The 27,679-nt window shown below is 40.7% G+C and overlaps 1 protein-coding gene across 2 annotated transcripts in view; it reads right to left on the reverse strand.

The window, feature by feature from the left end:
• LOC134211050 (G-protein coupled receptor dmsr-1) overlaps positions 1–27,679 on the reverse strand; it is a 454,370-nt gene that overhangs the window by 27,184 nt on the left and 399,507 nt on the right. For both annotated transcript variants that reach the window (XM_062687612.1, XM_062687613.1), the window contains 2 exons: positions 14,624–14,750; positions 10,688–10,882 (listed from right to left, as the gene is read on the reverse strand). In XM_062687612.1, the coding sequence (XP_062543596.1) occupies positions 10,688–10,882; positions 14,624–14,750 (322 nt within the window). The remainder of the gene's footprint in view (positions 1–10,687; positions 10,883–14,623; positions 14,751–27,679) is intronic.

Consider the following 27,679-nt stretch of genomic DNA (forward strand, 5'->3'; position numbering starts at 1 on the left):
AAACGGAAAACCAAATCGACCACGTTCTAATCGACGGTAAATTCTTCTCCGACATCACGAACGTCCGCACTTACCGCAGTGCGAATATTGAATCCGACCACTACCTCGTTGCAGTATGCCTGCGCTCAAAACTCTCGACGGTGTACAACACACGTCGAAGTCGGACGCCGCGACTTAATATTGGGCGGCTACAAGACGGTAGACTAGCCCAAGAATACGCGCAGCAGCTGGAAGTGGCACTTCCAACGGAAGAGCAGCTAGGCGCAGCGTCTCTTGAAGATGGCTGGAGAGATATTCGATCCGCCATTGGTAGCACCGCAATCGCTGCACTTGGCACGGTGCCCCGGATCAGAAAAACGACTGGTATGACGACGAATGTGAGCAGTTAGTGGAAGAGAAGAATGCAGCATGGGCGAGATTGCTGCAACACCGTACGAGGGCGAACGAGGCACGATATAAACAGGCGCGGAACAGACAAAACTCGATTTTCCGGAGGAAAAAGCGCCAGCAGGAAGATCGAGACCGTGAAGAAACGGAGCAACTGTACCGCGCTAATAACACACGAAAGTTCTATGAGAAGTTAAACCGTTCACGTAAGGGCCACGTGCCACAGCCTGATATGTGTAAGGACATAAACGGGAACCTTCTTACGAACGAGCGTGAGGTGATCCAAAGGTGGCGGCAGCACTACGAAGAACACCTGAATGGCGATGTGGCAGACGAAGATGGCGGTATGGTGATGGACCTGGGAGAACGCGCGCAGGACATAATTCTACCGGCTCCGGATCTCCAGGAAATCCAGGAGGAGATTGGCCGGCTGAAGAACAACAAAGCCCCTGGGGTTGACCAACTACCAGGAGAGCTATTTAAACACGGTGGTGAGGCACTGGCTAGAGCGCTGCACTGGGTCATTACCAAGATGTGGGAGGAGGAAGTTTTGCAGCTGGAGTGGATGGAAGGTGTCGTGTGTCCCATCTACAAAAAGGGCGATAAGCTGGATTGTAGCAACTACCGCGCAATCACATTGCTGAACGCCGCCTACAAGGTACTCTCCCAAATTTTATGCCGTCGACTAGCACCAACTGCAAGGGAGTTCGTGGGGCAGTACCAGGCGGGTTTTATGGGCGAACGCTCCACCACGGACCAGGTGTTCGCCATTCGCCAAGTACTGCAGAAATGCCGCGAATACAACGTGCCCACACATCATCTATTCATCGACTTCAAAGCCGCATATGATACAATCGATCGGGACCAGCTATGGCAGCTAATGCACGAACACGGTTTTCCGGATAAACTGACACGGTTGATCAAAGCGACGATGGATCGGGTGATGTGCGTAGTTCGAGTTTCAGGGGCATTCTCGAGTCCCTTCGAAACCCGCAGAGGGTTACGGCAAGGTGATGGTCTTTCGTGTTTGCTATTCAACATCGCTTTGGAAGGGGTAATACGAAGAGCAGGGATTAACACGAGTGGTACAATTTTCAATAAGTCCGTCCAGCTATTTGGTTCCGCCGTACGACATAGATATTATGGCACGTAACTTTGAGAAAATTGAGGAAGCCTACATCAGACTGAAGAGGGAAGCTAAGCGGATCGGACTAGTCATCAACACGTCGAAGACGAAGTACATGATAGGAAGAGGTTCAAGAGAAGACAATGTGAGCCACCCACCGCGAGTTTGCATCGGTGGTGACGAAATCGAGGTGGTAGAAGAATTTGTGTACTTGGGCTCACTGGTGACTGCCGAAAATGACATCAGCAGAGAAATTCGGAGACGCATAGTGGCTGGAAATCGTACGTACTTTGGACTCCGCAAGACGCTCCGATCGAATAGAGTTCGCCGCCGTACCAAACTGACAATCTACAAAACGCTAATTAGACCGGTAGTCCTCTACGGACACGAGACCTGGACGATGCTCGTGGAGGACCAACGCGCACTTGGAGTTTTCGAAAGGAAAGTGCTGCGTACCATCTATGGTGGGGTGCAGATGGCGGACGGTACGTGGAGGAGGCGAATGAACCACGAATTGCATCAGCTGTTGGGAGAACCATCCATCGTTCACATCGCGAAAATCGGAAGACTGCGGTGGGCCGGGCACGTAGCCAGAATGTCGGACAGTAATCCGGTGAAAATGGTTCTCGACAACGATCCGACGGGAACAAGAAGGCGAGGTGCACAGCGGGCAAGGTGGATCGATCAAGTGGAAGATGACTTGCGGACCCTCCGTAGACTGCGTGGTTGGCGACGTGTAGCCATGGACCGAGCCGAATGGAGAAGACTCTTATATACCGCACAGGCCACTTCGGCCTTAGTCTGATTAAATAAATAACAATACCCAATCCCAATACCCCTCCTCCCATTCCAAAAATCCCTTCCAGCCTCTCTATAATTGTTTCCTTTGGGTAGGGATTACGTGTTTACGTGTTTGGTTTGAATTGACCTATGCGATAAAAAGGTATACTAAACTGTTCGTTTAATGAATATACCCTCTCTCTCATTTAGCTATGGCACTCCTACCCAGTCTGATATAGTCTTCATTAGACAGATAATATGGGTTCCAAATTTGGTGGACATCGATAAATGGGTTCAGAAGTCATGGTGAATTGATCGATAACTAAGCAATACCCCTCTCCCACACCCTCCTCATTTTAAAATTACATAACCACATCCCTTAAAATCGCTACCTTAGGACAGACGATACTTGATACAAATTTGGTTCAAATCGGTCATGAGGCTCAGGATATACATTGAGTTGATCGATTGCTAATCAATACCCCTCCCCCTATACCCTCCCTCTTTTGTAAAGAGCATCCCTAATCTCCTATCGTCCCCTCCTTAAGATAAAGAGTTTGTGTTCTAAATTTGGTTGAAATCGGCCAAGGGGTTCAGAATTTACACTGAGTTAATCAATAACTAAGCAATAACCCTCCCCCCATACCCTCCCCCTTTTCCAAAGAGCATGCTTAACCCCCTATCGTCCCCTTTTTAAGATAAGGAAGTTTCGTTCCAAATTTGGTCGAAATCGGCCAAGGGGTTCAGAATTTAAACTGCGTTGATCGATAATTAAGCAATACTAATCCCCCCATACCCTCCCCCTTTTCAAAAGAGCATGCTCAACCCCCTATCGTCCCCTCCTTAAGATAAAGAATTTGTGTTCCAAATTTGGTTGAAATCGGCCAAGGAGTTCAGAATTTACACTGAGTTGATCGATAACTAAGCAATACCCCTCCCCCCACACCTTCCCCCTTTTCCAAAGAGCATGCTTAACCCTTTATCGTCCCCTTCTTAAGATAAGGAATTTGCGTTCCAAATTTGGTCGAAATCGGCCAAGGGGTTCAGAATTTACACTGCGTAGATCGATAACTAAGATATACCCCTCTCCCCATACCCTCCCCCTCTTTAAAAAAGCATGCTCAACCCCACCCTTCTTAAGATAAAGAATTTGTGTTCCAAATTTGGTTGAAATCGGCCAAGGGGTTCAGAATTTACACTGAGTTGACCGATAACTAAGCATTACCCCACCCCCCACACCCTCCCCATTTTCCAAAGAGCATGCCTATCGTTGTCTCCTTAAGATAAAGAATGTGTGTTCCAAATTTGGTTAAAATCGGTAAATGGGTTCAGAAGTTATGCTGGAACATACATACAAACATACGAACATTGAGTTTTATATATATATATATATATATATATAGATAGATATAGATAGATATATAGATATATATATATATATATATATATATATATATATATATAGATAGATATAGATAGATATATAGATATATAGATATAGATATAGATATAGATATAGATAGAAGAAGAAGATAGATAGATAATAATTACAATTCCAAACTTGCTAACAGTTGAGCATTCGGTTTCGGTGAATCTCAATCTCGTAAGTGCATCGCAAGCTTTTTCTTCCATAGCACTACATTCCAACTTGAACTTGGCCTGCTTTTCAACTTAGTAATCTTTAAGCATTTTTTTTATTATTAACTGAAAGTTAAGCCCAGGTTTCGCACGATGGGCTTTTCTGTAGTCAGCCACCGGCACGGGACTGACACTTGTATACCTTCACCATAGTTTGTTTCGTAGTCAACATTGAAAATTCCGCACTGACAGCCATAAGAATAATCACAGGAAGAAAAGAGATAGGTGCGATCCACACTGACAGTTCCATAAACGAAAAGCAGAAGAAAAGAGACTGCATCTGAACTACGAAAACACAACCAAAACATCAGACCCCCGGCCACCGGGGGTTAGACTGATCTAGTGGTTGGTGCTTAATCTCTCTTCCAGTTTGCGGTGAGAAAAGTAAATGAGTTATCATTTACCCGTAATGCTGGCTAGACACCTTTACGTGGTGTGTTACGGGGTAAGATCTACCACGGTTACATAGCCAGCTACAGGCAAATCCTGACCCAACGAATACCTTCCTCATTATCCAACTCCGTGGTACTTATGAGGGTGTCGCTAAGTCGGTGGCCTCTCGTTAAGTAAGTACTACATCAACACTTCCTTCCTCTCCCTAGTTACGGTGAAGATTGGCGTGGCCAGGAGTAGTAATCCTCATGCTTTTGTTATTTTTGTTTAAGACTGGAATCAAGGACCACTCCCCTTCTTGATTTCTGATAGCATTCTAGATAAGGATCTCAAAAGTAAAACATGAGTATCACTAGTGTCCAATCTACGAATTACACCGTAACAAAGCTAATGCTAATGCTAAAAAGTAAATGAGTTATCATCGGTGATAACATGTTCAAATTTTGGAATCAATTGATAATAAACACAAAATTATCATTTTAATAAAAACCTGACTAATACCAATTTAATGTCAACTATGACATTCAATTGGATGTTTGGCATTGCGTGTTTTGATGTTATGTAGGAAAATAAGTTCAAACGTAGCATTTACCATTGCTTCGAGATACAATTATCGAACGATTCTTACTTTCTAGCGAGTTTTTATCATTTCATTGTTTAAGACGCGCGGCTACAAAGCAAGACCATGCTGAGGGTGACTGGGTTCGATTTCCGGTATCGGTCTATGTAGTTTTCGGATTGGAAATTGTCTCGACTTCCCTGGGCATTGAAGTATCATCGTGTTACCCTCGTGATATACGAATGCAAAAATGGTAACTTGGCTTAGAAACCTCGCAGTTAATAACTGTGGAAGTGCTTAATGTAAGGTGACCAGACGTCCCACGTTTCGCGGGACAGTCCCGCATTTTCGCCATTTGTCCCGCGCTGAAAAGAGTCCCGCGAAATGTCCTGCGTTTCACTTATTTCAAGATAATGTACCGCGAAATAAAGAAATATTCAATAAATAGCAGTAATTTAGTAAACGTTCTTCAATTTTTCAAAATTTATTATATTGATTAATGATTTTCGATTTTCGTCACATACAAAGCATCACTCCGGAGGCTTGATGAGTGGTCTTTCACCTGACGCCACGGCCACACTCGCATGTTGTTTAAACCTTTTTTCTGCGTCCAAATTATATTTCTTACATCTTAAATAAATTTATCAGCAGTAAAAAACAGAGTTTGTTTAGCTCTTCCTTACTCTATTTGTTACCAATGATAATTTTATTTAAGATGTAAGAAATATAATTTGGACACAGAAAAGAGGTTTCTCCAAAGGTTTCTCAAATTGCCATCAACGTCATTTGTATCTTTCCGTCTCCCACAAAATTATAACTGTGGTAGTGCAACGCTGAGTGGCAGCACAAGCACTCACTTAAAACACGTGTTTGTTGGTTTCCAATTTTATTTAGTCCTAAACTCTAGAGAGTTTGAGGAATTTTGACAAGCCTGCTTTGGTGTATTCTAGTGATCCTAGTCAAATGGACACGAGAACGAGGATAGATATTTAATTGGATTCCCACTAAAAGAACTTTAATAAGTGAAATGGAAGATTTGAACGTGCTATTGAGGAATATTTTACTCAATCTGCAACAATAACAATGCTTTTAAAGTGAAGAACTGAAATCATTTCAAAATTCACAGAAATAATAAATTTTTGAGATTTTTCGGCTATACAGTCTGATTTATGAGAACAAATTTTTAAATTTTGTCCAACGTTTCGGCATCGGGTTCGATGTCTTCTTCAGGAAAAAAAATGTTTGCTCTTTGTAACGGAACGCCTACCATGCTCAACAAAAAGCGATCATTTTTTTCTCCTGTTCTAATAAGTCAGACTGCATAGCCGACAAATCTCGAAAATCAACACTACAGTTGAAGTCAACAACTAGAAATAATAAGAAAAATAACAATGCTCCTTTGGCACAGATTCTGACAGTATTCAATGCTCGATTGGCTCAAGATCTCTGAATGTAGGATCTCTAGCTCAACAATTTCAACTCACATCGTGTTCGTATGTTGTTATTATTTCAGTAAAAACTTCACTTGAAATCTGAGCAAGTTCGACGAATTTTAAGTAGCTCGGATAATTTTTTGTTTCAAGCTTATGGAAAAATTTATGATAAATCGTCTGTCAGTTTGCGGGGAATAATAAAAAACCTGAGTAAGATGTAGGCATTTTAAGCAAATTTGAGCGCTCTGCCTAATTGCATAAAACGAATAATACGATCACTTTGAATGTTAGCCAAATGAATCATGCAAACAATACAAATAAGTTTAACCATCAGGAACTCGCACCGTTGTAATAGAATAGATTGAATAGATTCATTCACAACAGAGGTGAGATTGTGTGATTGATCAAGGGCCAAGCGAGTCCCAGAGGGGTTTATCAAATTTTAAAGTTTTGACTTAAGCACATTTTTTAATAAAAACAAGGATTTAAAAAATTTTGTCCCGCGCTGGCACAAAATATATCTGGTCACATTAGCTTAATGCAGACTAGACTGCGAGGCGGTTCTGTCCCAGTGTGGGGATGTAATGCCAATATGAAGAAGAAAAAGAAGAAGAATTTGGATAAGTTATGGCTTGAGAGTGTTGTTCAGCCTCGGTTATTTGAAAATATTATTTTTATCACCCTTTTCACAGCCCATGATCGCATATTTGTAACATTTGCATTTTGGTTGATTTTGTAAATCGCTTGTCAATCCACCCCACAAACTCAATCGTTTCCAGCTTACTACATATAAGCAAGATAGTAAAGCATATTTTATTGTTGTGGGATTAGCTGCAGTAAATTGAGTTTTCTGAACGATACCCAGGCTCTTTACAAAATGAATAAAAATGCGAGTGTTACAAATATACAATCACTAGCTTTATGTACCCGGCCTTGCTCGGAATTGCCAGTTTGGTTTGCAGTTTTCTTTTACAATCGGAAAATCATAAAACCAATTGGTCAACAGGGTAATTGTGTTTACTTATTCATACTTTATCATTTGATTAAAAGAAGACTTTTGGAAACATTGACTGATTTCGAAGAAGGGATTGTGGGTTTGAAAGGTCTTCCGGGCAAACGTCTATTTCTAAAGAAGGAAAAACATCCATCGATGCCATTTTCCGGGCAACGCATATTTTTAAAGAAGGGATCACACCCATCATTGCCTTATTCCGGGAAAATGGCTACTTTTAAAGAAGCAATCACATCCACCATTCAGAAGAAAACTCATTAATCATTGCTTTTCACTGGGCATACCATTATGCCGATGAACAACAATACCCAACCCCAATACCCCCTCTCCCATTCCAAAAGTCTCTTCCAGCCTCTCTATAATTGTTTCCTTTGGGTAGGGATTACGTGTTTACGTGTTTGGTTTGAATTGACCTATGCGATAAAAAGGTATACCAAACTGTTCGTTTAATGAATATACCCTCTCTCTCATTTAGCTATGGCACTCCTACCCAGTCTGATATAGTCTTCCTTAGACAGATAATATGGGTTCCAAATTTGGTGGACATCGATAAATGGGTTCAGAAGTCATGCTGAATTGATCGATAACTAAACAATACCCCTCTCCCACACCCTCCCCCTTTTAAAATTACTTAACCACATCCACTAAAATCGCTTCCTTAGGACAGACGATATTTGATACAAATTTGGTTCAAATCGGTCATGAGGCTCAGGATTTACATTGAGTTGATCGATTGCTAATCAATACCCCTCCCCCATACCCTCCCTCTTTTCCAAAGAGCATGCTTAACCCCCTATCGTCCCCTTTTTAAGATAAGGAAGTTTCGTTCCAAATTTGGTCGAAATCTGCCAAGGGGTTCAGAATTTAAACTGCGTTGATCGATAATTAAATACCCCTCCTTCCATACCCTCCCCCTTTTCCAAAGAGCATGCTTAACCCCTTAATGTCCCCTTCTTAAGATAAGGAATTTGCGTTCCAAATTTGGTCGAAATCGGCCAAGGGGTTCAGAATTTACACTGCGTAGATCGATAACTAAGATATACCCCTCCCCCCATACCCTCCCCCTTTTCAAAAAAGCATGCTCAATCCCCCTATCATCCCCTACTTAAGATAAAGAATTTGTGTTCCAAATTTGGTTGAAATCGGCCAAGGGGTTCAAAATTAACACTGAGTTGACCGATAACTAAGCAATACCCCTCCCCCCACACCCTCCCCCTTTTCCAAAGAGCATTTCTAACCCCCCTATCATCGTTTCCTTAAGATAAAGAATGAGTGTTCCAAATGTGGTTAAAATCGGTAAATGGGTTCAGAAGTTATGCTGGAACATACATACAAACATACATACAAACATACAAACATTGAGTTTTATATATATGGATGGATGGATAGGCAGTTCAAATGTTGGTCTAAAATTTTTTAAACATTACCAGGGTTCGTAATGTTCTTTCAATCTCAGTAGCACAGGATAACCAACGAAAACAGATTAACCCTGGGCTTTAAAAAGGCTTGCTTTGGTCTCATCGAACAGAAAAGTCGAAAACCTGTACATTAGACTGGCCCAGGAAGCAATAGGTGGTCGAATTCTACGGGACACCCCCAGGATTGTGCTTTTGGATAAGAAAATCAATCTCTGAAAATTTCAGCTCAGTCGCTTGTTGCATAAGCTGTCGCATTTTATTTCAAGTTTGTATGGTGATTTCAGCCAAAATGCATAGGAAAATACACCTCCGTTACTCCTTCATTCAGGAAATTGGGTCGGTATGCCCGATTGAGCTCAGAATTGCAACAAAGGCAGTTGATATGTTAAAGATCAATTCCACAGAACATTATACGATGATTAAATGAACTTTTCTATAGTTTTCGGCTGATTGATTAGGGGTTAGATTGTGCACTTTGGAATTCATGGATTGCCATGAAAAACATACGCATGCCATCAAAGATGCCTGCGATGTGTGGTTTCGCGCGCGCTCAAACATATGCAGAGAAACGCGCGCCACAGCACATATCTAAGGGCAAGCCAGAGTAAACGCGACGAGCGATGCGACGCGACGCGACTCACGTAAAAGAATAACAATCGTTATCAAATTGTTGTCAAATTGCACTGTCGCGTCGCGTTTACTCTGGCTTGCCCCTAAGCACATAACATATATGCATCTTTGCCGTGGAATGTGGTCCTTCGATGATTTTGGGACGCTAGCGAACCTAGCGGTGGAAGTCAAGCTTTACTGAACAACGCACATAAGACAGACAACATCGCATGCTTTGCTTTATCTTTCTGTCGCCCTAGATATACGTGAGTGCCGTTCGTCGATTGTTGATACACAAAGAGCCTACTTTGAAATTTGCAGTTTGTTCTATGATGTCTATCTGTTTTGTGCCCTAAGCCACCTTTGATAACATGCGCAAGTTTTTTAATGACAATCAATTAACTCCAAAGTGCACAGCCCAACTCCCAATAAATCATCCAATACTTTATAAAAAAAAACATTTAACCATCGTATAATATTCTGTGGAATTGATTTTTAACATATCAACTACCTTTGTTGCAATTATGAACTCAATCGGGCATACCGAACCAATTTTCTGAACGAAAGAGTGACGGAGGTGTATTTTCCTAAGCATTTTGGCTGAAACCACCATACAAACTTCAAATCAAATGCACCAGCTTATGTAACAAGCGATTGAGCTGAAAGTTTCAGAGATCGATTTTCTTACGCAAAGGCACAATCCTGGGAAGTGCCCCGAAGAATTCGACAAGTTTTTTTCTCCCCATACAAGGCTGGGCCACTCTACTGTACATTGCATACAGCTAAGTAGTTCAACGTCACCTTTGCGTACAACCCGATTGGGCTGCACCTTTGAGTTTTTTATTGAGTTTGATAGAATTGATTATTTCAATAGTTTAACGCTGATGATCAAAAGTAATCATAAAACTGGTAATTCCCGTAATGGATAGACACCGGTGCATTATGAAGTAAGATCTACCACACTGTGCTCGAGTTCTTACTATTCTTGTTAATACTTCTCTGTGTTAATACTTATAAGTGATGGTCGGAAAAGTATGGAACGACTATAATTTACTTTTAGATGACCCACCTTTTGCACCTTTGGGATGCTCGGATGCTTAGAAACAACGGATGTTTTAGGGAAATTTGTGTGACATTGAATCTAAATTATAATCTGTTCGCCTTCAATTGTCTAATAACTTATATGGCATTAACAATGCCTACTATAATCTCCGACGCAGATTATTTTATCCGCCGTCCTCGGACATCAACAGCAGAAACAACAACACCGGTCGTAGTTGGGTATCGTCTTTCCAGTCGAACACTAAACCAAATAGACACAGTCCTACTCACCGATAGATCGAAGTGTTTTCGTCGGCATCCAAGTGATACAACAGGACGTGGGCATCGTGCTCGAAGACATGCGTCTGCCGTATCGTGAAGACAAAGTACGTTGGCATGCAGAGAATGGGCGCCAGTATGTAGCAGAAGAGGATGGCGTAACTGTAATTGGATTGAGCGTAGACGGCCAATGAACCGTGAGGGTGTCTGTAAGTAGAAGGAACAGTATGTCAAATAAAAAGAAGCAGTAAAATATCTAATGAAATGAAAACACTTTAAGATGGGAAAAATATGTTCGATCCATGGACACGAAGGTCCTTCAATGTTTAATATGTATAATGTTTAAATATTCAAATTGAATTAAGGTAGAAACATTTGGAATATGAAGGATCTATTCACGACTATTATTGGAGCCACCCGAAGTTGATTTCGTTTAATGTGTTGAACACATTTCAAGACAACATTTTCAAAACGACTTATCTGCTTTTGTAAACAAAGATTCAAACGATGATTTGACGAATCTGTTTGCTCTCCCACGCAAACCAGCACCACCAATAGGTAAATGAAGGTTTCCGCTACCTGTTGATGGTGTTGGTTTGCGTCGGAGTGCTATCCGATTCATCAAATCGACGTTTGAATCTTTGTTTACAAAAGCAGATAAGTCGTTTTGAAAATTTTGTCTTGATTTCATCTTCAAATGAATGTATTTTCCCTTTGACCTCAGCCTGACGATGATGTCGCTGAATAGAAAAGTGCAGAGTAAGCAGCAGCTGTTCTGCGAAATAATTATCTAATTAAAAAAAAGTTCTTTAAACTAAACAGTATTCATTTAAAAAAAAACCAATACCATCATGGAAGCAATTACGAACAGATGGGCAAAATTCTCTTCGAAATTGTTAGGTCACAAGAAAGATAGAACTGCAACGAAGTGAACTTCAATAATCCATTTACGAACCGAAAAGCTGAAAAGTTCACGACACACACACTTTTTGCCGCAAGCTAAGCTTAGCCCGCGATTACTAGATAACGAGATTGAACATCAACAATAACAGTGTGGATAATAGCTTTCCGGTGTATCAGACGTGCTAATTAACTTTCTTAGCTACATCCTCCGGGAGGAGACTCATCGCGCGAACTAATTTGCATTTCGCCTCGCAAGCATGGAAGCCATCCAAACCATGGTAACTGTCAACCGTCATCGTTGAGCCATAGGCAGGTAATTAAACGCGAAACAGATTCCGAAGCGACGGCAACAGCAGGTATATACCCACAGAAAACAAATATCAAACTTATAAAACGTTGATGAAAACAAACAATACAAGCAATTGGAAATTATCTGTGAGCATCCTCATGAGCACGTGTGTATGTGCGCAGGAAAACTTTCATTTTTTTTTTGCGCTAACCAACGGGGAATCCTGTTCAAGTGATTTCTTTTGAAAATTGGCTAGATGTTCCTTTAACCCTTAAAGGCGCAAGGCGATTTTTTTAGAAATCGTCGAAAGTATTTTTAGCGTAAACTATCATTAAAATTATTAACATTAAACGTATTTTCGGTTTGTTGTTTTAAAACAACATTGCGCATTTAAGGGTTAAAAAATACTATTTTTTAATTGTACGAGAAAGGCGTATCACTATTTGGATTTAGCAGGTTTTATGTTTTAAATTTTGATACCTCCATAAAAACTCATTAGTGAAAAACAAATCCGTAAATTTATACTAACTAGTATATCTGTGCTCTGTGATATATCAAAGCTCTTGAAAAAATATGTTTAAATGACATTCATATAAAATGAGTACCTCAACGTTATCCATCAGAATACGACTAGTCGAATCTAACATCCTGAAAGAATTTCCGGAAGCCCTTAAGAGTAATGACTGAAAATCTACAAATATTCTAAAACATTGCTGAAAGTCTGTAGCGACTCTGAAAAATTAAAATTTTGTATGGGTTAGAGGACGAGGAAAAAATGTCACATTTCGCAGAGAACCTTCTTCTACTTCACTTATAAGTCAGCATATACATAAGTATCCACACGAGTGACAACCACTGACACCAGGACCACAACTCCCACACCTCGAACCTACATATCGTACCCATCAACACATGAGCTTCCTATCTGAGGGAGACAAAACCAGACTTCGTTTACAAAAAATACGTCGACTGGGATCGAACCGCGACCAACTGTAGTGATATGCAGCAGGCTTATCACTCAACCTACGAAATGTTACTCGCAAGCAGTACTAACGTACTGGGCAACCTGCGCTTAAGATACGTTGCAATCGCATGACGAAAATTGAACAGGAATGATGGACCTCAGAAATACTGATTTGTCCAATAAGATCCGCGCTCGTCAAGTAAGTCTATGCTAAGCCATTCTAAAAATAAAGTTAAATTCTAAAATCCAAGCCTTAGCCTATTCCATTAGACATCAATGGCTCTAAGGATCGCTTGTTAAATCTTGCCGAGAAGAATCGTTCAAATGATCTTCCCTTGTATAAAACGACGGTCCTGAAAAGAAACAATTTATTCGTCCTGCAACAACACCAGATCCAGAACCATGCAAGAAAATTTTATTGGAGTGCCGCTGACGCCGACGATAGCCACTCGATAGATTGCCCGTAAACCGCTACAGAGGCAGAAATAACTGCTAGGACCGCTAGCAACGCCATCGTTCTGTGCGCCCTCCGTTCCCGCTCTCCGCAATCACCCACCGTGGATCATCGTACAGAAAGGACACGCGAGCGCGAATCATGGTAATTTTTACACTCGGAGAAAATGAAACGGTGGGTCACAAGCCTCGTAACTTACATCTTTCTGATGTCCGTGTTTGGAATGCATGAACGGGATTGGTTGGTTCTGATATTTTTACTGGGTATGACAAGAATTGTTTAGATGTAGACTAAATAAATGAATGAATGAAATGAAATGACAAGAATTGATTTTTTCAATAGTTTATCGTAAATAATCAAAAGTTTCAATGAAATTGACAAATTTCTGGAGAGTTGCGGAGTCGATTGATATATAAATCTCGAAAATCGATAGATAAAGGCTGTATTAACGTTCGAAATCTTACATGATTTCGTGATGGTCCCCAATTTTAGATTATGATTTGACACCCAGTACCTTTGGGTAAAACGTTGTCCAACGTCAAAAACAAGCTTGCTGTCTACAAGCAAATCATCCTCTCCGTGATCGAATATGGCAGATCGGCCTGGGAGACCTGCGCCAAAACTCACCATCTCAAACTCCAACGAGTCCAAAACAAATTCCTACGGATGATCATGAACATCCCACCCAGGACATGAAACTTCTAAGGTTAACCGTCTGGTTTGGATAAAAACCTTACATGAACAATTTAGTGTTTGTTAGGAGAGGTTTAGGGCTCCTCAATTAGGTTATCAAACTTCCAAAATTCCTTCCTCCTGCCTCCTCCTGCCTATACGTCCTGCGTATAATGCAGAAGTGGTAGCCATATGACCACCAAGCCCTGACTAAGTCGGTAGACTATTCAAGTGAAAAATAAATTTAATAGACAAAATTGCTTACATTTAGAAGGCCAGCGGCATTTCGGAATGAATTTATCAATATTTTCAACTTTTATCGAACACACAGACTTTCAGAAAGGACATCCAATGTGTGCGTTTTCAAGAGTGTTTGAATTTATTTTTATCAACTTTTGAGTTGGTTGGTTGCTGGTACTCTCTTGATTTCAGCCTGATTTTGGTTTTTTGAAACGATATTCAAGATTCCGATAATTTCCGATAAATATAAGAAATTTTACGTATAAAATTGAAAAAAATGCTAATGCAGAAATCAGAAAACTTTTTATTTAGAAGCAAATCTATTAAATTTATCAAATCTATTAAAAATTAAAAATGTTGTTGCATTTGAACCACAAGTTTAGTCTGGATCACCAATAGTAAAATTGTATTTGATAAAATACTCACTTGATGGCTATATATCTCCAAACAGCCAGCATCACAGTCAGCAGTATCGAAATGGTGTGCAATATCTGGGTGAAATGCATGTGAAACATCAGGTACACTGCCCATGAATAGGGAAAGTCTCGTCGATCTGAAATGGAAAACAAAGAAGTAGGCAGTAAGTGATGGTTGCGCTTTGTTGTAATCGAACCACCTATGTTTTACAGGTCTAATGAGAGCTGCCTCGAGCTAGAAGGAAATCAACAATACTGACAAAGCTTCCCTATCCAATCAACAAGAGCAACATACAGAGTAGAGGCGTAATTGCGGTCGCCATTTGCAGCTATCCCGAAACCCCCAACGTTGGAACTGTTTCAACCCGACAGAGAAATTGGGATGAAATTGAAAAACAGTAATGGATTCTTCAACCGACAGAAAATGCTGCATTTCAAATTTATCCATCATCATCAGCCATCACGCGCGTATATTCGTCAGTGATCGAACATATTCACAAAGTATGATGCGGAAATTGGCATCTAATGCAAATCAGACCGCTGGAAATCAACCACCATTGGCTACAGTTCTTTTGCCCAGTAAATGTTATCGAAGTTGACTTCACTGAACTTCACTGAGTCGTGGACGAATAAACCTTTGATAAAATTTCAAACGATTTTTTAATAGTACCATTTTAAGATTTATTATATCCAGTAGAAAAGTATTATTTCGATCGCGTTTCGGTTATTTTTATGTGTACACATCTGAATTTCGGAAGATGAATAATTACCATGCGAAAAAGATGAAAATTGTCCCTTAAAATAAATAAGAATTTTTATAATATTTTTCTTAAGGAAAAAAACATCCAATACCAATATTGAAGTTATACGATTTCGCCTTGCTCGAACGCTCGAACGCCCGAAAAGACCATTCGCTTTATCTAAACATTCGGGACAAATATTTAGTCGAATTGGTATGTGTTTTTACTAGTTCGCAGGTCGTTTTTTACGCAACTATTTCTACGCGGTTTTCACGTTCTGCCTTTCTCGTACACTAAGTGTACCAAAAGGCTATATGTTCGCTCCAAAAACAAACTTTTTATTGAAGGCCCGTAGACCCATTGTGTTGTATACCAATCGACTCAGCTCGACGAACCGAGGTGATGTCTGTCTGTGTTTGTTTTTTTTCTTCCTAAGCAATGGAGGGGGAATCTGCTCAACAGACATCCTGGGGTGTAAAGGAAGTGCGGGGTTAGGGACCACCTCCAACAGCAAACGAGGGAGGCAGGACTACATCCCCGACCCGCTAAACCGTTTCCATTGCCGCCAAGCCCATCGTCCCTTCGGTATATCCAGAAAGTAATGCTTCAAAGGGGGGCCAGTGCACAACGCACCCTCGAGGTTAGCTGCGTGTCCTTGCAGCATCGAACATCGTGACTCACTTTTTTAAAAGAACACCATGGTATCGTGCCAGCGCATTGCCGGCTTTCCAGGTGGCCTTACCACGCCCTATGTCCTCGGAAGGTGGGAAGGTTCGATTTCGCGCCTGCTTCCCTCTGCACGACTGGTATCAAGAATGATGATGCCGCGTGTACCCCAAATTGACCTCTTTGCGATAGGGTCTATTCGCCAACACACAGAGGGACTTGCCGAAGCGGTTCCTACGCCTGCCCCAGCCTTGACGAGGACCCTTTTCTGTCCTCGGGCTCGGAACCCGCCCGGTTGACCGACGCCGCGAGATCGACGATACCATGTTGTTCTTAGCGCGGCCACTTGTTCGATGAAAGGATCGAGTTCGACCACAGGGCACCGGTATGACCCATGAAGCCGACTCCGAACCCTTGGAACACCTCTTATTTGGGCCTGAACTAGCCATCCTTGAATCCACGCGCCACCTTCTGTGTAGCTCCGAGACGATTTGGACGATAGCCGATAAAACGGCGTTCCAGACAACTTCATCTTAACACATCCTCCAAACTAGGTTGTCCGGGGTAGTGTCCAGATCACATGTGGCAAGCATGTGGTCACGCATTGCGCGAAAACGTGGGCACACGAACAATACGTGTTCAGCCGTTTCCTCTAAACCTGCGCACACCGAACACTCGGGCAAGGCCGAGCAAGCCAGTTGCGTTACCTGCACTGTGATTTTGCAGCACGCCTCAACGCCGGACACTTCGAACCCCCCATGGGGTGCTTGCTGTTCACAGCTTTGCTGGACCAAATCAAACAATTGGGAGGGTTCGTGCAGCATTGTGCCTTATGTCCCTCCAATCCGTCGGCAGAGATTGCTTCTGTCAGGGCCTTTGCAGTCCCATTGCTTGTGCCCCGGTTCCAGGCACTTGAAGCAAACTTCGGGTTGCTCGTATATGCCCACAGGGCACACCGACCATCCCACTTTGACGCTCCCTAACTTGACTACCTTGGAGGCGTCCGCTGCAGATAGCCGAACCAATGCTACCTGCGTCCCTGCCGGACCTTTCCGTAGCCGAACGGCTGCGGTGGGCGTCTCCACTTCACACTGTCGCCGCAGTGCCGTGACGAGCTCTTCGACTTCGGTGATCTCGTCCAGGTCTTTAACCCTTAGATTCACCTCCATCGCGAGTGCCCTCACCTTGACCGTCTCGCCTAGAAACTTCCTCCGCCAACTTCTTCTTCAGCTCGAGGATCATCTCGCCCATCCGGGTACGTCTTATTCGACGTACGTCGGCGCCGAGTTCACCGAGCTTGACGTCACTCCTCATCGCCTTCAAAACGTCCGAGTACTTAGCCTCGTCCGTCTTGATGACTAGGGCATCGCCCCTGGAGCGATTAGCGCCTACCCTAGACTTCTTGCTACCCTTATTCACCTGGGCCTTCTTTTTGACCCTTGACGTCTTCGGTTTCCTCTTGTTCTTGACCAGGGTCCAGGAGGCGTCATCCCCCTCTATTTCCCTGGTCTGGTGCGGCTGAGAGCTCTCAGCGTGCCGTAACCCCTTACCACAGTCTTTCCTGGGTGGACGGACCTATCCAGGTCCTTCCTCCCCCGGTTTTGGAGGTATCTGGCCGGGGTTCAGCTTCCCAGCCCCACTACCCTTGTTCGGGGTAGTAATTCCCTGGAGACTGTCTCCCCCGTTTTTGTGTCTGCGCCGTTGGAGCAGTCACCCCCGACGTGCCCGCGAATACTTGAGCCTCAGTCTGGGTAGACTTTGGCACCACCGTCTTCGCCACCTCGGTCGATTCGACCTTGCCTGAGTCCGCGAATTCTTGGGCCTCAGTCTGGGTAGACCACGACTCCACGGATTTCTCGGCGTTCAGCTTTGCGTCCAACATCGACTTTCGAAGTTTCAGCAAGCTCCTCTTGAGGTCCTTACTGATATTATGCTTCGATGACGCAAAGTCGATGATGACGTCCAGCTGTTCCGTCGCCACCTCGAAGGCCGAAAGCCCATCGCGTTTGCGGTTCATCGCCCCCACAAGCCATGGCCGTCCATAACCTCTACCGGCGTAGTCGAGGAGAAGGTTAAGTGACCCATGCTGGCGCTGCGCACTGAGCTGCCGACTATTGCCTCTGGCCTCCTAGGCGGAGACCTGAACAACCCACCTCTTGCAAGGGGTTGTCGCCTATACTACTACCACTAATTGAAGAATTGACTTGGTTGGTCCCACGAGTTACTCGGGAAAAGAGGTCCACCACGCCAGAGCCCAGCATGACGCGGTAAGGAACAATTACTGTGGAGGGTGCTAAGGTACCCCACAGGCTCCGTTAAAGGCTTAGCTCATTATTTCACCACCCTGGTCATGCATCCCCTTGGCACGGGTCGCTTAACGCCTTGGGTTTAGTGGTTAGGGACGATGGTCCCTTTGGTCGCACCCCCTTACTCTAGCTGATGTCAGAAGGACAACAGTGCCCAGGCTGCAATACCAGCTAAGTACAAAACCCTTAGCTGGCGGTCGATTGTCATCAAAAGACCCGTGGAAGCGTAAGATTGAAACTTGTGAGGACCAGAGCTGTGTAGGTCGCTCCTTCCCAGACGTCAACTCACCATTTCGCAGCCCATGTCTGTATGTGTGTGTATGTGTATGTATGTGTGTGTATGTGCGTGTGTATGTATATGCGCAAAAAACTCACTCATTTTTTAGGTACTTATAATTAACTGATTTACTCGCAACAAGTTGTATTCGACGTATCCCATTGTTTCCTATTGAAAATTGGCCAGATCAGCCATTGCGTTTCGGAGTTATTTCCAAACTACTGTTTTTCCCTTGGAAAAAATTTAATCGAAAAAAAAATCGTTTGGAGCAAAAATGTTTAGCAGTAAATGCAAACAAATGGGAATTGTTGAAAATTATGGGATCTAACGCCCAAAAGTGTTATTTTTACCTATCTTATGTACTTTTCTTAATACATTTTGAGATGCACGAGAAAGGCACCATCGCCGCTAGGGGGATTAAGTTTAACTTATAAGTTTTTCCCGATGTTTTACGCGATTATTAAAAAATGTCGAGGAATCCCAACTAAAACCCAATTAAACCCAATTTTCGTTGAAGGTCGTCGGTTTTGAAATCTACGCGGTTTTGATTTATGCGAAGGAACAGGCCGTTTGGTCGAATGCCGTTTGGCCGAACGCTATTTGACCGAATGCCGTTTGGCCGAGCGCCATTTGGCCGAATGCTGAACGCCATTTGGCCGAATGCCGTTTGGCCGAACGGGTCGTTTGTTCGAATGCCGTTTGGCCGATTAGTTAAAAAAATTGACCTCAATTTACGAGTGGTACTTTTTCCTCCTCCTTATTCCTTCTTTCTTCTTCTTTCGTTCTTCATCCTTCCTCCTTATTCCTTCTTCCTCCTTCATTCTTTCTTCTCTCTTATTTTTTCCATTCTCTAACTTCTTTCTTCCTTCTTCCTTGTTCCTTCTTCCTTCTCTCTTTTTGCTTCTTCCTTCTCTCTTCTTCCCTCTCTCTTCTACCTTTTTCCTTTTTCCTTCTTTCTTCTTCATTCTTCCTTCTCCCTTCTCCCTTCTTTCCTCTCTACCTTCATCTTTCTTTCTTCTTCTTTTTTCCTTAATGCGCCTTCCTTCTTCCTTCTTTCTTTTTCCTTCTTCCTTCTTGCTTCTTCCTTTTCCCTTCTACCTTCTTGCTTCTTCCTTCTTCCTTCTTTCTTCTTCCTTCCTCCTTCTTTCTTCTTCCTTTTTCTTTCTTCATACTTCTTTATTCTTCCTTCTTTTTTCTTCTTCCATCTTCCTTCTTCCTTCTTCCTTCTTTCTTCTCCCTTCTCCCTTCTTTCTTCTTCTTTCTTCCTTCTTCTTTTTCTCTTCTTGCTTTTTCCTTCTTCTTTCTTCCTTCTTGCTTCTTCCTTCTTCCTCCTTTCTTCTTCATTCTTTCTGCTTCCTTCTTCCTTTTTTCTTCTTCTTTCTTCCTTAATCCTTCTCCCTTCTTCCTTCTTTTTTTTCCTTCTTCCTTCTTACTTCTTTCTTCTTCCTTCTTCCTTCTACCTTCTTCTTTCTTCCTTCTTCCTTCTTCCATTTTCTTTCTTCTTTCTTCTTTTTCCTTCTTCCTTCTTCCTTCTTCCAATAACTTCACACTACTCATTTCTCATTTGTCTTTTCTCACTTCTTGCTTCTCACTACAAACACTTCTTGCTGCTCACTACTAACTTCTCACTTCATCGCGAAACAAAGAAATATTGCACCAATTTCGTCGCTTCTTTTTGTCAACATGCGTGCCACAGCTGAAAAAAATCACAAAAATAAGAATCAAAACAAATTGCTTTCCATTGCTTTGTTTTTGATGGGATAAATATCGGAGCCATGAGATGAATTCCAGGAGCAGTTTCCCTATGTAATCAATCAAGGAGACTAGAAAAGGAAAATCATTTATTATTTTAATTTAATGTCAACAGCATAATACGTTTTGTTTATGATGACAGCTTTCTGATGACAACGGTCTAGGGCAGCGGTTCTCAACCTTTTTCTTGAGAGGTACCCCTTCGAACTTTTGCATTAATTGAGGAAACCCCTATTTTTTGGTGCGAATGAAAATAAGCGTAGATAAGATATATGAGAAACAAACATGAAAACTAACAGGATATATGGCTCTAAAACTAACAGAATTGGCTAAAATTTCCATTATTACGGGAAATTAATTTAATTAAGTTTATACATCAAGCTTCCTACAGGACTTTTGAGTATTGGAGGCTTCCGAGCCTCTTAAAAGTAGGCTTCCACGCTTATTGAAAAGAGGCTTCCGAGCCTCTTCGAGTTAGGCTTTCGAGCCTCTTGAAAGGCGGCTTTCGATCCACTTAAAAAGGCTTCTGAGCCTCTTTGAAGGAGAATTCCGAGCTTCTTGAAGGGCAGCTTTGCTACCTTATGAAAGTAGCTTTCAAGCCACTTAAAAGGAGGCTTCTGACCATCTTGCCAGAATCCCTCTGAGCCTCTTGAAGTTAGTCCTTCGACCCTCTCAAAAGAAACCTTCCGAGCCTCTAGAAAAGAAGCTTCCGATCCTCTTGAAGAGAGGCTTCAAAACCTCTTGAAAGAAGGTTCCCGTGATGCATATGGAAGGACGCATCCATTTCTCGTGCAACAAAGCAACTGAGGTGTTCGGGATAAAACCTTAATGTCTCTCAAATTGCGGTTTTATTTTTCATTCAGACTCAAGACTTTAGTTCAGAAGCATATTCTTAACATATTATTCAACATTTTGTTTCGAATAGCTAGATTACATTAAGTTTTATTTTTCAAATTTGTTCATTAACGGGCTAATAAAACAAATTTAAACAAATATCCTCCTTTTGATCTTTTGTCGCACAGCTCTTCGTACACTGTGTTGGTTGTGGAGAGCAGGAACTAATAGGCTTAGATTTAATTTGGACTAAAATATCATGAGGCGATCTAGTTATGCTTTTTGTAAGAAGTGATCAATATCATGTGCCACCAGTTTGTTCTTATCCATAGCTTATCTTGATATTTAAATGATATTTCGATGCAAGTTTTTTTTAAATTGTTGTCTGCTCTTTTATCTCTTATATCAATCAAGTCCATATCATGTTTTGTTATTCTGTCCATGGCTTCTGCTCGGGTATTACAAGCAGATACAACTGTGTTTGCGAGATTTATTTCCACTCGATTTCCAACTAAAACCAATGTATCGTTTTGAAATTCACTTCACAACATATAAAGCATATCACATTGTCACTATAAATGTAATTAGATATAAATGATAAATTACGTAACGCTCAGAGGGAGGTTGCCCGAGGTGTGACAATCCATACAAAAATTTTCAATGATTCATACAAAAAGTGTGAAATATTGGAAAGAGGGGATGAAAATGGTCAATTTTTGCGTTACGTAATTAATTAATCTTTCCTGAAACGACTAATGACGGTGGAAGACCGACACTTGATTACAATTAATTGCATATTATTCGGCAATTCGGCCGTACGAAAATCATTTTTTTGTTAAATATCTTGGCTGTGAATATGCACAGTACATGTTTCGAAATGAATAAATTGATATGAAACTTGCGAAAAAGAATCCACGTGTCTTGGAGCGACTCGAACCCTCAACCTCCTACTATCTAGATAGACGTGATAACCCCTACACAACAAGACTACTTAAAGGTCACGATTGTTCTTCATCGTAAATTGTGCTGTCCAACTGCAAATAACGGTTTTTCGATGTTTTTGCATTCATTTTTCCATATAAACTTCCAACTTCCAAGTTCAGCACCGCCCAAACGTTGACCGATTTGGCTGAAATTGTGTCCATCAAATAGAACCGAATAAGAGGGCGGCCCATCAAAAAAAAGAAAAAAGTTTTATTTAGACTAATTAGCAGGCCTGCCCAACCTTTTCACGCCACGGCACAATGGTCGGATTCGTCAAATTTCACGACATAAATCGATAACTCAAAAACCATCAGTGCTAGAGTTTTGACGTCTTCAGAAGAAATGATCTACAAGAAGAGATCTATTTTTGGTGTAGGTTGTCATTAGGGTGGCCCTTCAGTGAATTTTTTTTGGAAATGTATTTTTTACCCTTATGAGTTAGGAGTTCATATAATTCTGCAAAGTTGTAGAGAATTTAATTCTAAGCATTTTTGATAAACAAACATTTTATCTCATATAGGTATTGTTTTATGACAAAATTACTAAATTTAGATAGGGTGGTCCCGAAAAAAATAGTTTTTAGCGTCCACTTTAATCAATCCAGAATATTTTCAAAAACTGTCTTAGCATCGCTTCACGGTCTTTGGATGGCGCATCTTTTGATTACATAAGACGGCTGATAGCTTCATTCTCAAGCATATTATAAGCGTTTTTTCATGAAAAAGTGATATTTTTCTGAGCATTCTACTGCAGCTAGTAGCAAATATTAGCAAAAATTTCAATCGTAATCTACATGCAGGCCCATCAAATCCATGGTATTTCATTTATCCATGTTTGTCCAGTTTTGTTTGATAATCATATTAGTTTTTGTATGAAAAATCAGCTATTCCATGGGAACACATATACCATACCTCTGATTTTCGCAATATTTGGTAGAATAATTCTTTTTCGAAAATAAACAAACACACTTTTAAATTTTGTCCGATTTCGATCCAGGGTGTTAAAAAAAATCAACATTTTGGAAAAAAAATATTATTTTAAAACATAATTTTTGAACTACTGGACCAATCATCAATGTTCATGGAATCACGTGTAGTCATTGGCGACCCTCACTTAGAAACTGTGAAAATGAAATTATTCTGCGAATAAGCCATGAAAAACCAACTTGAATTTTATGATTTTGTATTTTGCCACAAAAGTAGCGCTCTTAAGCATTTATTTCGTGAAAACACCTTGAAAATCGTTCCAGTAGTTAAAATGTCAAAATGATTTTTTCGACTTCTTTTCCACACGAGTTGATTTAAATATTTTAGATAAAGAACGAATCTTTGTGAGCTTTGTGGCTGTGCGGTTAGCGCCGTCAATCGTCTAGAGGCATGGACTATGGAGCGTGGGCTCGATTCCCGCCTCGGTAAGAAGGAAACTTTCGTGATCGAAAAATTCTCCACCCCACTGGGTATTATGTGTCCTGTCAGTTGTCTAGGTGTTAAGTGTTCAGTCTGTACGACCTCTGGTCGAAGACGGTGTACTTGTCTTTTATTCTACCAAATATTGTGAAAATCCAAAAGATGATATATGTGTTTCACCCTAATTTTCAGTACAAAAATAATACTATCGTCAAACAAAAGTGGACAAAGATGGACAAATGGAATACCATGGATTTGATGGGGCTGCATGTATATTTTCAGATGACGATTGAATTTTTTGCTAATATTTGCTACTAGCTGCAGTAGAATGCTCAGAAAAATATCACTTTTTCATGAAAAAACGCTTATAATTTGCTTGAAAATGAAGCTATCAACCATCTTATGTAACCAAAAGATGCGCCATCCAAAGACCGTGAAGCGATGCTAAGACAGTTTTTGAAAATATTCTGAATTGATGAAAGTGAAAGCTAAAAACTTTTTTTTCGGGACCACCCTATCTAAATTTAGCAATTTTGCCATAAAACATCACCTATATGAGATAAAATAAATGTTTATTAAGCAAAAATGCTTAGAATTAAATTCTCTACAACTTTGTAGAATTATATGAACTCCTAACTCAAAAGGGTGAAAAAATACATTTTCAAAAAAAATTCACCGAAGGGCCACCCTAATGAAAATTTACACCAAAAATAGATCTCTTCTTGTAGATCATTTCTTCTGAAGACGTCAAAACTCTAGCACTGATGGTTTTTGAGTTATCGATTTATGTCGTGAAATTTGACGAATCCGACCATTGTGCACGGGCCAATTTTTAGAATTCACACTTGCTGGCGGGCCAGAAAATATTCGGTACATAACTTTTGTAAAATTTTCAAAATTATCAGTGTTTTTTTTTTCATTATCTAAAAAAAACTAAACTCGATCGTTGCATGAGGAATCCATTTGAAACATTTCAGGAAAATTATTCAAATCGGTAAACGGTGTTGATAAAATGAGAATTTCGTTACTTTACCGGCATACTTGCATGAACTGTTTTCAACGGTAGGGTAAATGATGTATCTTGGACAAGCGCAGGACATTCATTAGAAAATATATCGAGATTGAATAGTATAAAACAATTGAAAGCCACTAGGTTCATCCAAATTCATAATCTATGATTAGTCTTGTGTCTCCATTGCCCAATTTTTGAGTAAATTACTTTTAATAGGTGTAATATTTTAAATATTTTCTTTTTGGACATCAAATATATAATTTCGACATGGAAAATGCATATATTTTGGACAGAGTCATTTTCTCCTAATTTAAAAATGGCCACCTACAGATCTCAATGGTATGACTTACCTGCACGTATCCACATTCATTTAAATGCATTTATTTGCTTAACTGACTTAGATTAAACCAGAAATTAACATTGTTTCGCAATCTTATCGATATAATTGAAAACAGCCTGAATGTTGGCAATTAATGGTTCATCCATGTACTGTACATGGGGTGACCAATAAATGTCTGATGAATAAAAACATAACTTCATTTTGGTCACTCCTTTTTCATTCGTCTCAAGTTCATGTTAAGCGATTGGAATATGTTAGTATCTCAATTACAATCAAACTTTGGCCGCAGGACCTCAAGATTGCCGTTTGAACCAATTTAAACGTGTTTCAGGTGCATGTTACGAAGAGTCCAATAATGCATGTTCTCCTGCATACTGGCGTCCAGCAGGCACTTTGGTAGATAGCTTTACATTTTAGATTATTTTAAAGATAAATAATAGTTGATTTGTGAATTCTCATCAGGAGCCGCTAGAGTTGAGGTAAAGGTATGCAATGATCATACTTTCGATAAAAATTTTCCTACACATTATCTAAAATTGATCGAAGAAGCTCAGGCTTGTCCAAAATATGTACATGTCCAAAATATATCATTTACCCTATGAGAGAAATGTACCAGATTTCAGAAACACACTATGCCAAAGTGCTTCATGTTCAAGTTATTGAGATGTCGATATCTGCTAGAAAGCCAAGTCACTCATCTATTCAGGATCATTCAGCTCGAGTAGTGTTTTTTCTTTATCTTGTAAAAATAGTTCCGTTTTCCTTTCGAAAAAAAATCTCTCAAACATGGTACCAAGGCATAGTTAATAAACTTCGCAATAATACAGGAAGTCTTCGTATTCGTCATTTCCGTCAACATCATTTATAATTGGTGGTGGTTGAGATCCCTAACGTTGATAAAGTTGATTGTCTTAATAACAAACGTCAATACTTGAGGAATATTGATCAAATATCGTTTTCGAATATTGATTCTATTGATGAATATGCAGTATGGCAGGGAATATCACCATATCTTTGTGATTGCTTTTCCATGCTTAGAATTGTCACAATGCCATTGTTATTTCCTGTCATTGATTGCTGGTGCTGCATCAATCGTAAGGTCACTTAAGTTTTCCAAGAGGAAAAATAGTTCCTTCGCACAGGTCTTATCAGCCCTCAGGGTTTCCCATTAGTTGTTCCCTGTATAGGGTTCGAAGCTGCCAATTTCTCTGTCATTCGAAAATGACCATCAATTCCTCTTATGAACACAGCCAATTTTGCAACGTTTATTTTTATCATTATTAGAGAAGCTTGCAGCCCTGGGCTGGCTCACCTCTATGCCACGTTTTACGTCAGTATTTTCATCGTTTGCGAGAGAATTACACGTAACGTAGCTGTCAAATCTTCTGCGAGAACATTTACTCTTCACCGTATTCCGCGCAAACTAATGCTTCTGAAGGAGGCTATTTCCTTGAAATTTACGATGTTGTAAACGGGTCCGCGACGTTAGGCATAAGTACGTTAGGCATAAGGACGTTACGCATAAGTACGATAGGCATAATGAACGTTAGGCATAACGGATGTTAGGCATAATGTACGTTAGGCATAATGGACGTTTGGCATAATTCTGCCTTCTTTATGTCATACGCTGTTCTTTGGGTCATTAACGTCCATTATGCCTAACGTTCATTATGCCTAACGTACTTATGCCTAACGGGGTATACCCGTTGTAAACAACAACCTAAATGCTTTCCTAAACAAGCTCTCCGTCCTGGAAAAATTTCATCCGTTTTGCCAAAATCCTACTAACAGCAAAACTGGCCCGTACTGCATTTTCTGACTTCGTATGTTCTTGAGTAAAGAGAGTTGTTGTTTCTATAATCCATTGTACCAATAATTTAAATCAATGAATGTAAATTTAAATTGATTGAGCGCCCTACCTTTGTAGTTCTACCAACTTTTGTTTCGTACCTCAAATATCATATTTCATAGAATGCTTGGATTCAGATTTTATTCTTTCAATATAGCAAAACTTTCTAAACAAATTGAGAAGACCGGTCTTCCTTTTTTCAACGTGAACGTAAACTACTCGTGCCAATCTTTATTGGAAACGTTTCAAGCTTTGATTAAAAACTTACGTATTAAATAATTAATAATAAAAAAGAGCTTCCCGAGCTAGTTAGAAAAACTGGCGGGCCTAATCTGAGTTTATTTTTCTTACGCACCGCGGGCCACAAAAAATGGAGCCGAGGGCCGCATCCGGCCCGCGGGCCGTACGTTGGGCAGCCCTGAATTAGAGCCACCCTAGTGTACATATGACCAAATTTCAGGGGCCATATCTACAGAAATTGTCATATATCTGTATATTTTTAAAGGATTCTCGTACTGCAGCCATCATTTCTCGAAAAACAGTTGTGGTTTCAAAATGATGAAAATGATGTGGCATGAAAAATTATGAAAGTTCTAGTAAAAATTAGTAACAAGCACTAAAAATGCATTTTTACCTACCTACGGAACATCTCCGGTGTTTGTGGATTGATCAGACATCATAAAGGAACAGAAAACTAGACGAATTTCTGCTTTCTTTCCGTTGGTTCAAGTTTTATCAAAATCGGATTATTTTAAACAAAGCTATGCAAATTTAGGTTTCAATAAAATTTCAATTCTCCAAAGGAAAATGTGTAACCCCTGTATAGTTGAATATGAGAAAAAAGTAACACAAGCTCATCAAGCTTGATCGTCATTACTGCTTTATAATAATCGCAATCAC

This window comes from Armigeres subalbatus, chromosome 2, assembly GCF_024139115.2.
Source record: "Armigeres subalbatus isolate Guangzhou_Male chromosome 2, GZ_Asu_2, whole genome shotgun sequence".
NCBI lineage: Eukaryota > Metazoa > Arthropoda > Insecta > Diptera > Culicidae > Armigeres > Armigeres subalbatus.